The sequence below is a fragment of the Salvelinus sp. IW2-2015 genome, linkage group LG15, assembly GCF_002910315.2.
Source record: "Salvelinus sp. IW2-2015 linkage group LG15, ASM291031v2, whole genome shotgun sequence".
NCBI classification, from domain to species: Eukaryota; Metazoa; Chordata; class Actinopteri; order Salmoniformes; family Salmonidae; genus Salvelinus; species Salvelinus sp. IW2-2015.
Genome location: NC_036855.1, coordinates 62,136,952 through 62,147,273, shown reverse-complemented (window position 1 = coordinate 62,147,273; position 10,322 = coordinate 62,136,952). Strand labels below are relative to the sequence as shown.

Sequence of the window (10,322 nt, the reverse complement as noted above, 5' to 3'; positions counted from 1 at the left end):
GGCTGGCCGTTTGCCCCATTGATATTATAAAGTATGTACTCCGTCCAATCAACATCACACTTTCCTACCTGTCTGCTGAAATGGTTTTACAGCCCTATACTTCACAACTGAAGCTCTCTGTCTCTCACACCTGCCAATATCCAGCATCGCTGTGGCCTAATGGACACACAGTAAAGACTGAGCCATTAGATCCATTATAGAGCCATGGGGAGAGAGGAGAAGGGAATGAACAGCCAGAAGCATCCTCACCATGGTCCTGTGCTTTCAGGTTAAGTACCAAACATTTCAGAAAGTTTACTAATCTCGTCATGAACATAAGGACATGGTGAAACAGGTGGCAGTGATTTGTAGGGGAGAATCTGGGATCACTGAATGTCCCATGGGTCACGTAAATGTGTCGCCTCCATCACCACACCATCTCTCTTCCTCTTGTGAAATATGAGCTGTATGAAGGTTCATGGAATTGTAGAGACCACTATGGACGGACAGTAGAACTCTGAAAATAGAAGAGACTGATTAGGAGGTAGATAGATGGATAGTGACACACACACACACAACACACAACAACACACACACACACACACACACACACACACTACACACCACACTACACACCACATCACACACACACACCACACACACACACACACACACACACACACACACACCACACACACACACACACACACACACACACACACACACCACACACACACACATACACACAGTTCAGTCAGTTTGAAGGGGGAGGTCCCAGAACAGACCTCTCCTCTGCCCTCTCTAGCTGAGACTCTAGCTGTTCCTTGACCCTTGCCAGGATAAGCTGCTTTTGGATAATCAATGGACACCAGTTAAATGTAATTGCCATGTCACAATGTCAGGGACACCATTGATTCATCATTGTAGTTTTTGTGGGGACTGTTCCACAGAATTGTCCTGGTAAGAGGATTTTAGAGACCAGATTTCCTTGTTTAGTTCTGTTACAGTCTTACTTTACCCCAGAAATGTTGAGGCCAGACAGGCCAATTTAGTCATTTAACATGCTTCTGCTATTGCCAAATCCCAAATCGACTTCTTGCCCTTACCCTGTAAGAACTTGTAGCTCTGAAAGGAGTGAGTAGGTGTTATCAATATGCACAATAGGATAGCCACAGCTATGCTAGGTGTCAGTTTGGCTATAATGCCTACACATATGCAACCTGCATCTAAACAAGTGTATAGGGGTTAGAGGCTAGGGGTCAAGTTTGGGTCTAGGGGTCAAGTTTGGGTCTAGGGCCATTGGACTGTATGGGTGCATGTTTTCTGAAAAATGGAGGTGGCTTAGATCACTGGAGATGTCTGTTAGGGTCTATTAACATTGTGAGAGACCCTGATGCTAAAGCTCCAGGCCCAGATGATTACAACTGTAAGGAAACCCATATAGCAGCGAGCGAGAACATGTGTTACAGCAACATTACGTTATCATGTGAGGTTAGAAACATGGCCTCATAATCAGGAGACAGTGCTGCACTAACCTACCGCGTCGCTGTTTGCAGAGCAGTTCACTATAACCTTCATGTAAATAATTGAACTGCTATTGTGAATTATTCATCAAAGTGKCTGTAAAACAAAGGTAGCAGCTCTCCATAGYGCAATATATTATTTTGCTTTTATGTTCTTTACAGTAGTGACTACATGTATTTATTGTAAATGCTATTAKGYRATTGATTTACAMTATATTGTTTATTGGTGSCAGGCTTAATGCATATTGCATGTTTGTTCATGGACATGTATGGGCCATTTACATAGTCATAAAGCACATTTCTGTTGCRAGTATGTCTACAGATATGTWAATACATACAGTTCACAAAGACATTAGAWAATAAAGGTAGCCACKCWTACAGGACTGTATATGGTAGCAAATTACTTTGCAATGTGGWAASAACTTTTATGTTTGGATCTATAKAAAAATGTCATAACATGAATTAATTGTATAAACCGGTAACAGGTCAGGAGAGTGGGTTTCAGTTCAGCTTCTCAGGATGAATAGAGGTGTACTGTAGTGATTGTCATCGTACTGTAATGTTCCTGTACTACAGTAGGTTGGATGTTTCCGTGCAGCAGTGAGAGCTGGTCCTCAGGGCTCTATGCAACCTGTGTCCTGTGGGGAGTGGAGCAGCACCAGAGAGAGAGGAGGTTAAGATTGATTTGCACCTCTTTATAAAGCAGCCATGTAGGCCTCCGGCTCACACCACTGCAGGGCAGAGAGAGAAAGAGAGAGAGAGAGAGAGAGAGAGAGCTGTGATAGTGATGAAGAACCAGATAGTGTAAAGGCCATGCGGGATATGAACCAATCTGCTTCCTCTTTAAATCCCAAACCTCAAGCTGTCAAGCTTTTAACATTCATCATAAAGCCCCTACCTACCTGCCTCTCTCTCTCTCTCTCTCTCTCTCTCTCTCTCTCTCCCTCTCACTCACTCTTCCAAGCTTTTGTCACTGTCACCTTCTCTCCCCCCAGGCGTCCCAGAGATTCCATTACCTCTGAGGTCCGACGGTGACCTGGCGGACTTTCACCTTTAGCAGGGACTCAGAGAGACAGATTTACATGGAAGAGATATGGAGGGCTGCTGTGGTATGGGGCTAGCAGGAGCTAGCAAGGCTAGCAAACATCACATCCCAGGGTACACAGAGAGGAATGGCTTATTCTGAGGGTTTCAGCCAGGAGAAAAGAAGATGGGGTGTTGTGGAGGTCTGGTATAGCTTGGCATGCTGTGATTAATAATATGCTGTAAAATGAGAATAGAATAGCGTTTTGTTTGTATATATTTCTTTCAATTACCCAACAAGCTTACCATTTCTGAGAAATTCTTTACACACGCCCTCTTGCACTTACTTCCAGACTCTAGTTGTCTGTGAGTGTAAAGAAGCTGTTTTTCTTCACCGGGGCCCAGAGAGCTCCTCGCTTTAGCCCTGTAATCAGGGCCTTGCCTCTGTCTGTGTTTGTGTTAATATTGGACCTGACAGCCTCTCACAGGGGAGGAGCCTTGAACCAAGAGGCTCCAAACTCCCTCCTCGGCCTTCACCCTGCCCTCCTCACCACCTCCTCACTCCCCTCCTCGGCCACCTCTCGCCCCCCTCCTCGGCCCACTTCCTCGGCACACCTCCTCACCCCTCTACTCGGCACACTCCTTGGCCCACCTCCTCTGCACACCTCTCGGTCCCTCCTCGGCCCCCTCCTCACCCTCCTCGCCCCCTCTCTGCCCCCTTCCTCTGCCCATCCCTCCCTCCTCGGCCCCCTCCTCTGCCCCACTTCTCTCTGGCCCATCCTCACCCCCCTCCTCGGCACCTCCCCCGCTCGGCCTCCTCGGACCTCCTCGGCCCCTCCTCGGCCCCCTCCTCGGCCCACCTCCTCGGCCACCTCCTCGGCCCCTCCCTGCCCATCTCCTCACCCCCCTCCTCGGCCCACCTCCTCGGCCCACCTCCTCTGCCCATCTCCTCACCCCCTCCTCGGCCCACCTCCTCGGCCCCCTCCTCTGCCCATCTCCTCACACCCCTCCTCGTCCACTCCTCGGCCCACTCTCTCCCATCTCCTCACCCTCCTCGGCCCACCTCCTAGGCCACTCCTCGGCCTCCTCCTCTGCCCATTCTCTCACCCCCCTCCTCGGCCCACCTCCTCGGCCCACTCCTCGGCCCCTCCTCGGCCCACCTCTCGGCCCCCCTCCTCTCGGCCCACCTCCTCGGCCCACCTCCTCGTGCCATCTCCTCACCCCCTCCTCGGCCTCCTCGCGCACCTCCTCGGCCCCTCCTCTGCCCATCTCCTCACCTCCTCCTCGGCCACCTCCTCGGCCATCTCCTCACCCCCCTCCGGCCCCTCCTGGCCCACTCCTCGGCCCCTCCTCTGCCATCTCCTCACCCCCTCCTCGGCCCACTTCCTCTGCCCATCTCCTCACCCCCTCCTCGGCCCACCTCTCTGCCATCTCTCACTCCCTCCTCGGCCCCTCCTCGGCCACCTCCTCGGCCCCTTCCCTCTGCCCATCTCCTCACCTCTCTCGCCCACCTCCCTCTGCCCATCTCCTCACCCCCCTCCTCGGCCACCTCCTCTGCCCTTCTCCTCACCCCCCTCTCGGCCCACCTCCTCTGCCCATCTCCTCACCCCCCTCCTCGGCCCACCTCCTCGCCCACTCCTCGCCCCTCCTCGGCCCCCTCCTCGGCCACCTCGGCCCACTCCTCGGCCCCCTCCTCGGCCCCCTCTCGGCCACCTCATCACCCACTCATCACCACCTCCTCGGCCCTCCTCGGCCCACCTCATCACTCACCTCATCACCCACGCTCCTCGGCCCCATCCTCGGCCCACCTCATCACCCACCTCATCACCCACCTCCTCGGTCCACCTCCTAGGCCCACCTCCTCGTCCCCTCTCGGCCCAACTCCTCGTCCGCCTTTAACACAGCCCACTAATCACATTATAGGCAATCTGACCAACCAAAAACAAACATTCACTGCAGTAAAGACTGGGAGAAGAGGGTTGGCCCTAATGACATGGGTCAATTGGGCTTATTTTTTTTTACAGCCGGGCCTTTATGGGGTGTGTGTGTGTGTGTGTGTGTGTGTGTGTGTGTGTGTGTGTGTGTGTGTGTGTGTGTTGTGTGTGTGTGGTGTGTGTGTGTGTGTGTGTGTGTGTGTGTGTGTGTGTGTGTGGTGTGGTGTCACAGATCAAAGCCGGGCAGGCTGTTGACTGCTCACCCAGGGGCTGCATTTCATTAGGTCAACATAGGGGTTCTGTTCTATTCTTGGTCCTTTAGCTGGACAGATCTCAATCATATATTTTACTATCCCACTAATGGTTAAAGTTGGGATTGTGCTAGTCTAATCTGATCGTAGAGCTGTGTGTTAAAGGCCACTTCTACCCCTTGAGCCTGAAAAACTGCCATGCACCCAGCCTTCCCGCCGGAGGCATCCATTTCATGTGTGTCTAAAATACTGAACAGATGATTTGTCAACACACTAAATACATCTTCAGAGAGGGAAGTTGGGTGAAATGTGTGGGTGGGATTTTTCTGAKAGCATAATCAGTTCATCCAGCCATGTTTTATGTCCTGACAGCGACGGCGGTCTCCTTCCGCCTGAGGAGCGCCTTTGGCCACGTTCTCCTGGTCCCTGTGCACACACCTTTAACGACTTCTGAAATGTCACTGAATGTCAGGCGGAAGGATAAAACCAGTGTGTCTGTGTATGTGAGTGTGTGTGTGTGTGTGTGTGTGTGTGCGTGTGTGTGTGTAAGCGGCAAGGACCTGCTCGCTAGTGATCCTTGGTGGGGTTTTAGTGCAATATTGAGGTGATACTGCTGTGCAGGGTATCTCTGTTCAGGTGTGGGCCAGATTTCACCAGGCAAGCTGGTTGGCTGGGGACATGATTGAATGAACATGCTACTAAGGAGCAGACTGAGGGAAGAGCCTTATCAGTTGTATAACAGTGTGTGAGTACCGCTTTCGTCTTAGCTACACAGAGGTAGTTATTGTAGGCACTTGTTTTTTCTTCTTGTAGAGGCTGTACACCTGCTACATATAGTGAGATGTTCTAATCATATCAGCTTAAACTTGCAATATGTAACTTTTTGGCCATCCAACCAAATTCACATAGGAATGTGAATTATAGATATGCATTCTCAGTGGTAGGTCTGTTCTATGGGTGCTATTTCTATGCTTACTGTTAAGTTTAATTTTTGTGTCTTTTACTTTCAGTTTTGTACACCAGCTTCAAACAGCTGAAAATACAATATTTTTGGTTATGGAAAATATATTCCACAGCGGTTTAGATGGTACAGTGATTCGCTGCACTATACTTGCTTGTTTTGTCACATAAACGGAAATTAGGCAAATTATTCGAATTTTAGCAACCAGGAAATAGCAGTGCAATTTCTGCATAGTGCACCTTTAACCAATGTCCGATAAACCAACCAGGCACCCCTCTCTATCTCTTACCATCTCCTCTGTGTCTCTGTAGCTGTGATCTTGCTAGCACGCTGTGTGTGATCTTGTGTGAGCTCTCCCTGTCTGTACTGTGAGCCCTAGAGCTGTGTGATCTCAGGCTGTGTGTGAACGGCAGGGTTTCTGTTAAGGCCAGCAGCGTGAGCCTGTATCAATTACGCTGCTGCAGCAATATGGACGCAGCAGGCAGTCGCTCCACTCCTCAAAGACAACGAACCAGCGTCAGTGTCCGCTCAGTGTCCACTCTCTCTCAGCTCTATGACCAAAGGAGTGGCCCGAAGACTGGCTAACCTTCAGCCCAGTGAACAATTCACTTAAACTACAGTAGGGGGGATGCGATGGGGGAGAGGGGGTATAGAGAAAGAGAGGAAATTAAAAAGAGAGGTGGAGAGGGAGGGGGATCGGGGGTTAAATTAAATAGAGAAAGAGGGGGATCGCGAAAAAGAGAGAGGTGGCCAGGAGAGATGAAGGGAGAGATAGGCGGTAGAAGGGAATATGTAGGAAGAGAGGGAGGAGAAAGAAAGAGGGACTGAAGAGGAAAAGAAAAAGAAACAGAGGAAGAGAGAAAAGCAGTGGCTTCAAAGAGGAAGGTCATGACCCGTGGCCCCTTTCACCCCGTACCTTTGGCAGTAAAACTGAGAGGCCCAGTTCTCTTCAGAGAGACATAGATCTGTGTCTCAGACCAGAGCCTGGTGCTATAGATGTCCTTTAAGCCATGCATCTCTATCTCTACTATCCAACTCAATCCAATACCTCTGTTCCTGGCCCTTTACTCAATACTACACCACTGGGAAAACTAACACCATTGAATCCAAAGAATGGATGTGTGTGTTTGAGAGAGGTTTCTTAGGCAAACACTGTCAMGCATAATATGTATGTTATTACCTTGGTGAGCTCATGTTTAGAGGCAGGGACTGGCTTATCAACCAGGCAGACTGGGGGTTTAGGGTATGTTAATGAGKGGGGTAAATGGCAGGGTTTGAAGCACTCCTTCCTATTGCAATTTCACACTTGTCAGCTCCCGTGAGGAAACTTCACCTTTACTGGGGCGAGCAGAACAGAGCAGAAGAGAGCAGACCACTCAATGGAGAACCCACACAGACAGTATGTCTAGATGGTGTAGGTGAGGTTTATAGTTTTCTCTCAGGTGTTTCCATGTAATTGTAATGGATTTTGAGGCTCATTATTAAAAAGGTAGACATTTTACTGGCCAAGTATGTTTCTCTTGACAATGGAAAACACAAGGATACTGTATTGTGAGGCAGGCAATATGGCTTAGTGCATGGACAGGCATGTCAGARCTGTTATTCCTATCAACTGGTGAAGGTCTTGGTAAGGTCAGAATAAGGTCCATTATTCTAGTTGCCATTGTAAAAAAAAATATATACATTTTTTTATTTAACCTTTATTTAACCAGGTAGGCTAATTGAGAACAAGTTCTCATTGCATAGCAATTCGACACATACAACAACACAGAGTTACACATGGAATAAACAAAACATACAGTCAATAATACAGTAGAAAAAAAGAAAACAAAAAGTCTATATACAGTGAGTGCAAATGAGGTAAGATAAGGGAGTTAAGGCAATAAATATGCCATGGTGGCGAAGTAATTACAATATAGCAATTAAACACTGGAATGGTAGATGTACAGAAGATGAATGTGCAAGTAGAGATACTGGGGTGCAAAGGAGCAAGATAAATAAATAAATACAGTATGAGGATGTGGTAGATAAATGGGCTGTTTACAGATGGGCTATGTACAGGTGCAGTGATCTGTGAGCTGCTCTGACAGCTGGTGCTTAAAGCTAGTGAGGGAGTTATGAGTCTCTAGCTTCAGTGATTTTTGCAGTTCGTTCCGGTCATTGGCAGCAGAGAACTGGAAGGAAAGGCGACCAAAGGAGGAATTGGCTTTGGGGGTGACCAGTGAGATATACCTGCTGGAGAGCATACTACGAGTGGGTGCTACTATGGTGACCAGTGAGCTGAGATAAGGCGGGGCTTTACCTAGCAGAGACTTGTAGATAACCTGTAGCCAGTGGGTATGGCGACGAGTATGAAGCGAGGGCCAACCAACGAGAGCGTACATGTCACAGTGGTGGGTAGTGTATGGGGCTTTGGTGACAAAACGGATGGCACTGTGATAGACTGCATCCAATTTGTTGAGTAGAGTGTTGGAGGCTATTTTATAGATGACATCGCCGAAGTCGAGGATCGGTAGGATGGTCAGTTTTACGAGGGTATGTTTGGCAGCATGAGTGAAGGATGCTTTGTTTCGATATAGGAAGCCGATTCTAGATTTAATTTTGCATTGGAGATGCTTAACTTCTCTAGGGTAGGGGCAGCATTCAGAATTTTGGATGAAATGCATGCCCAAATTAAACTGCCTGCTACTCGGGCCCAGAAGATATGATATGCATATAACTGGTAGATTTGGATAGAAAACACTCTGAAGTTTCCAAAACTGTTAAAATAGTGTCTGTGAGTATAACAGAACTGATTTGGCAGGCGAAAACCTGTGAAAAATCCATTCGGAAAGTCTTTTTGGGGGGGATTTTGTAGTTTTCTATTCAATGCCATTACAGTATCCATTGACTTTTGACTCAAATTGCAGTTCCTATGCCTTCCACTAGATGTCAACAGTCTTTAGAAATTGTTTCAGGCCTGTATTCTGAAAAATTAGGAAGTAAGAGCAGTCTGAATGAGTGGACCCTAAAGTGTCACAGTGCTTTTTCATGCGCACGACCGAGAGAGTGCCTTTCTTGTTTACCTTTTATATTGACGACGTTATTGTCCGGTTGAAATATTATCGATTATTTAGGCTAAAAACAACCTGAGGATTGAATATAAACATCGTTTGACATGTTTCTATGAACTTTACGGATACAATTTGGATTTTTTTGTCTGCCTGTTTTGACTGCATTTGAGCCCGTGGATTACTGAAGAAAACGCACAAACAAAACTGAGGTTTTTGGATATAAAGAGACTTTATCGAACAAAAGGAACATTTATTGTGTAAATGAATGTCTGCTGAGTGCAACCATATGAATATCATCAAAGGTAAGGGATTAATTTTATCTCTATTTCTGACTTGTGTAACTCTTCTACTTGGCTGGTTACTGTTTGTAATGATTTGTCTGCTGGGCTATGTTCTCAAATAATCGTAAGGTATGCTTTCGCCGTAAAGCATTTTTTAAATCTGACACAGTGGTTGGATTCACAAGAAGTTCATCTTTAAACCTATGTAAAATATGTTTTGTTTTCTGAATTTTTATAATGAGTATTTCTGTATTTGAATTTGGCGCCCAGCAGTTTCACTGGCTGTTGAAGAGGTGGGACGCTAACGTCTCACGTACCCAAGAGAGGTTAATGTGAGTCTGGAAGGAGAGTTTACAGTCTAACCAGACACCTAGGTATTTGTAGTTGTCCACGTATTCTAAGTCAGAGCCGTCCAGAGTAGTGATGCTGGACGGGCGGTGAGGTGCGGGCAGTGATCAATTAAATAGCATGCATTTAGTTTTACTTGCATTTAAGAACAGTTGGAGGCCACGGAAGGAGAGTTGTATGGCATTGAAGCTCATCTGGAGGTTAGTTAACACAGTGTCCAAAGAGGGACCAGAAGTATACAGAATGGTGTCGTCTGTGTAGAGGTGGATCAGAGAATCACCAGCAGCAAGAGCGACATCATTGATGTATACAGAGAAGAGAGTCGGCCCGAGAATTAAACCCTGTGGCACACCCATAGAGCTGTCTCTTATACACATCTAGATGTGTATAAGAGACAGGAGAAAGACAGGGGAGGATAGATATAGGTCTGTAGCAGTTTGGGTCTAGAGTGTCTCCCCCTTTGAAGAGGGGGATGACCGCAGCAGCTTTCCAATCTTTGGGAATCTCAGACGATACGAAAGAGAGGTTGAACAGGCTAGTAATAGGGGTTGCAACAATTTCGGCAGATCATTTTAGTAAGAGAGGGTCCAGATTGTCTAGCCCGGCTGATTTGTAGGGGTCCAGATTTTGCAGCTCTTTCAGAACATCAGCTATCTGGATTTGGGTGAAGGACAAATGATGTGGGCTTGGGCGGGTTGCTGTGGAGGGTGCCGGGCAGTTGACCGGGGTAGGGGTAGCCAGGTGGAAAGCATGGCCAGCCATAGAGAAATGTTTATTGAAATTCAATTATAGTGGATTTATCGGTGATAACAGTGTTTCCTAGCCTCAGAGCACTGGGCAGCTGGGAGGAGGTGCTCTTATTCTCCATGGACTTTACAGTGTCCCAGAACATTTTTGTCCCAGAACAAATTTCTGTTTGAAAAAGCTAGCCTTAGCTTTCCTAACTGCCTGTGATTATTTGTTCCTAAC

At 47.6% G+C, this 10,322-nt stretch overlaps 1 protein-coding gene across 1 annotated transcript in view; it reads left to right on the top strand.

The window, feature by feature from the left end:
• Window positions 1–4,424, top strand: part of LOC111974457 (uncharacterized) — a 9,355-nt gene extending 4,931 nt beyond the window's left edge. The window contains exon 3 of the mRNA XM_070447397.1: window positions 2,886–4,424. Within this exon, the coding sequence (XP_070303498.1) occupies window positions 2,886–4,424 (1,539 nt within the window). The remainder of the gene's footprint in view (window positions 1–2,885) is intronic.
• Window positions 4,425–10,322: the final 5,898 nt, after the last annotated feature.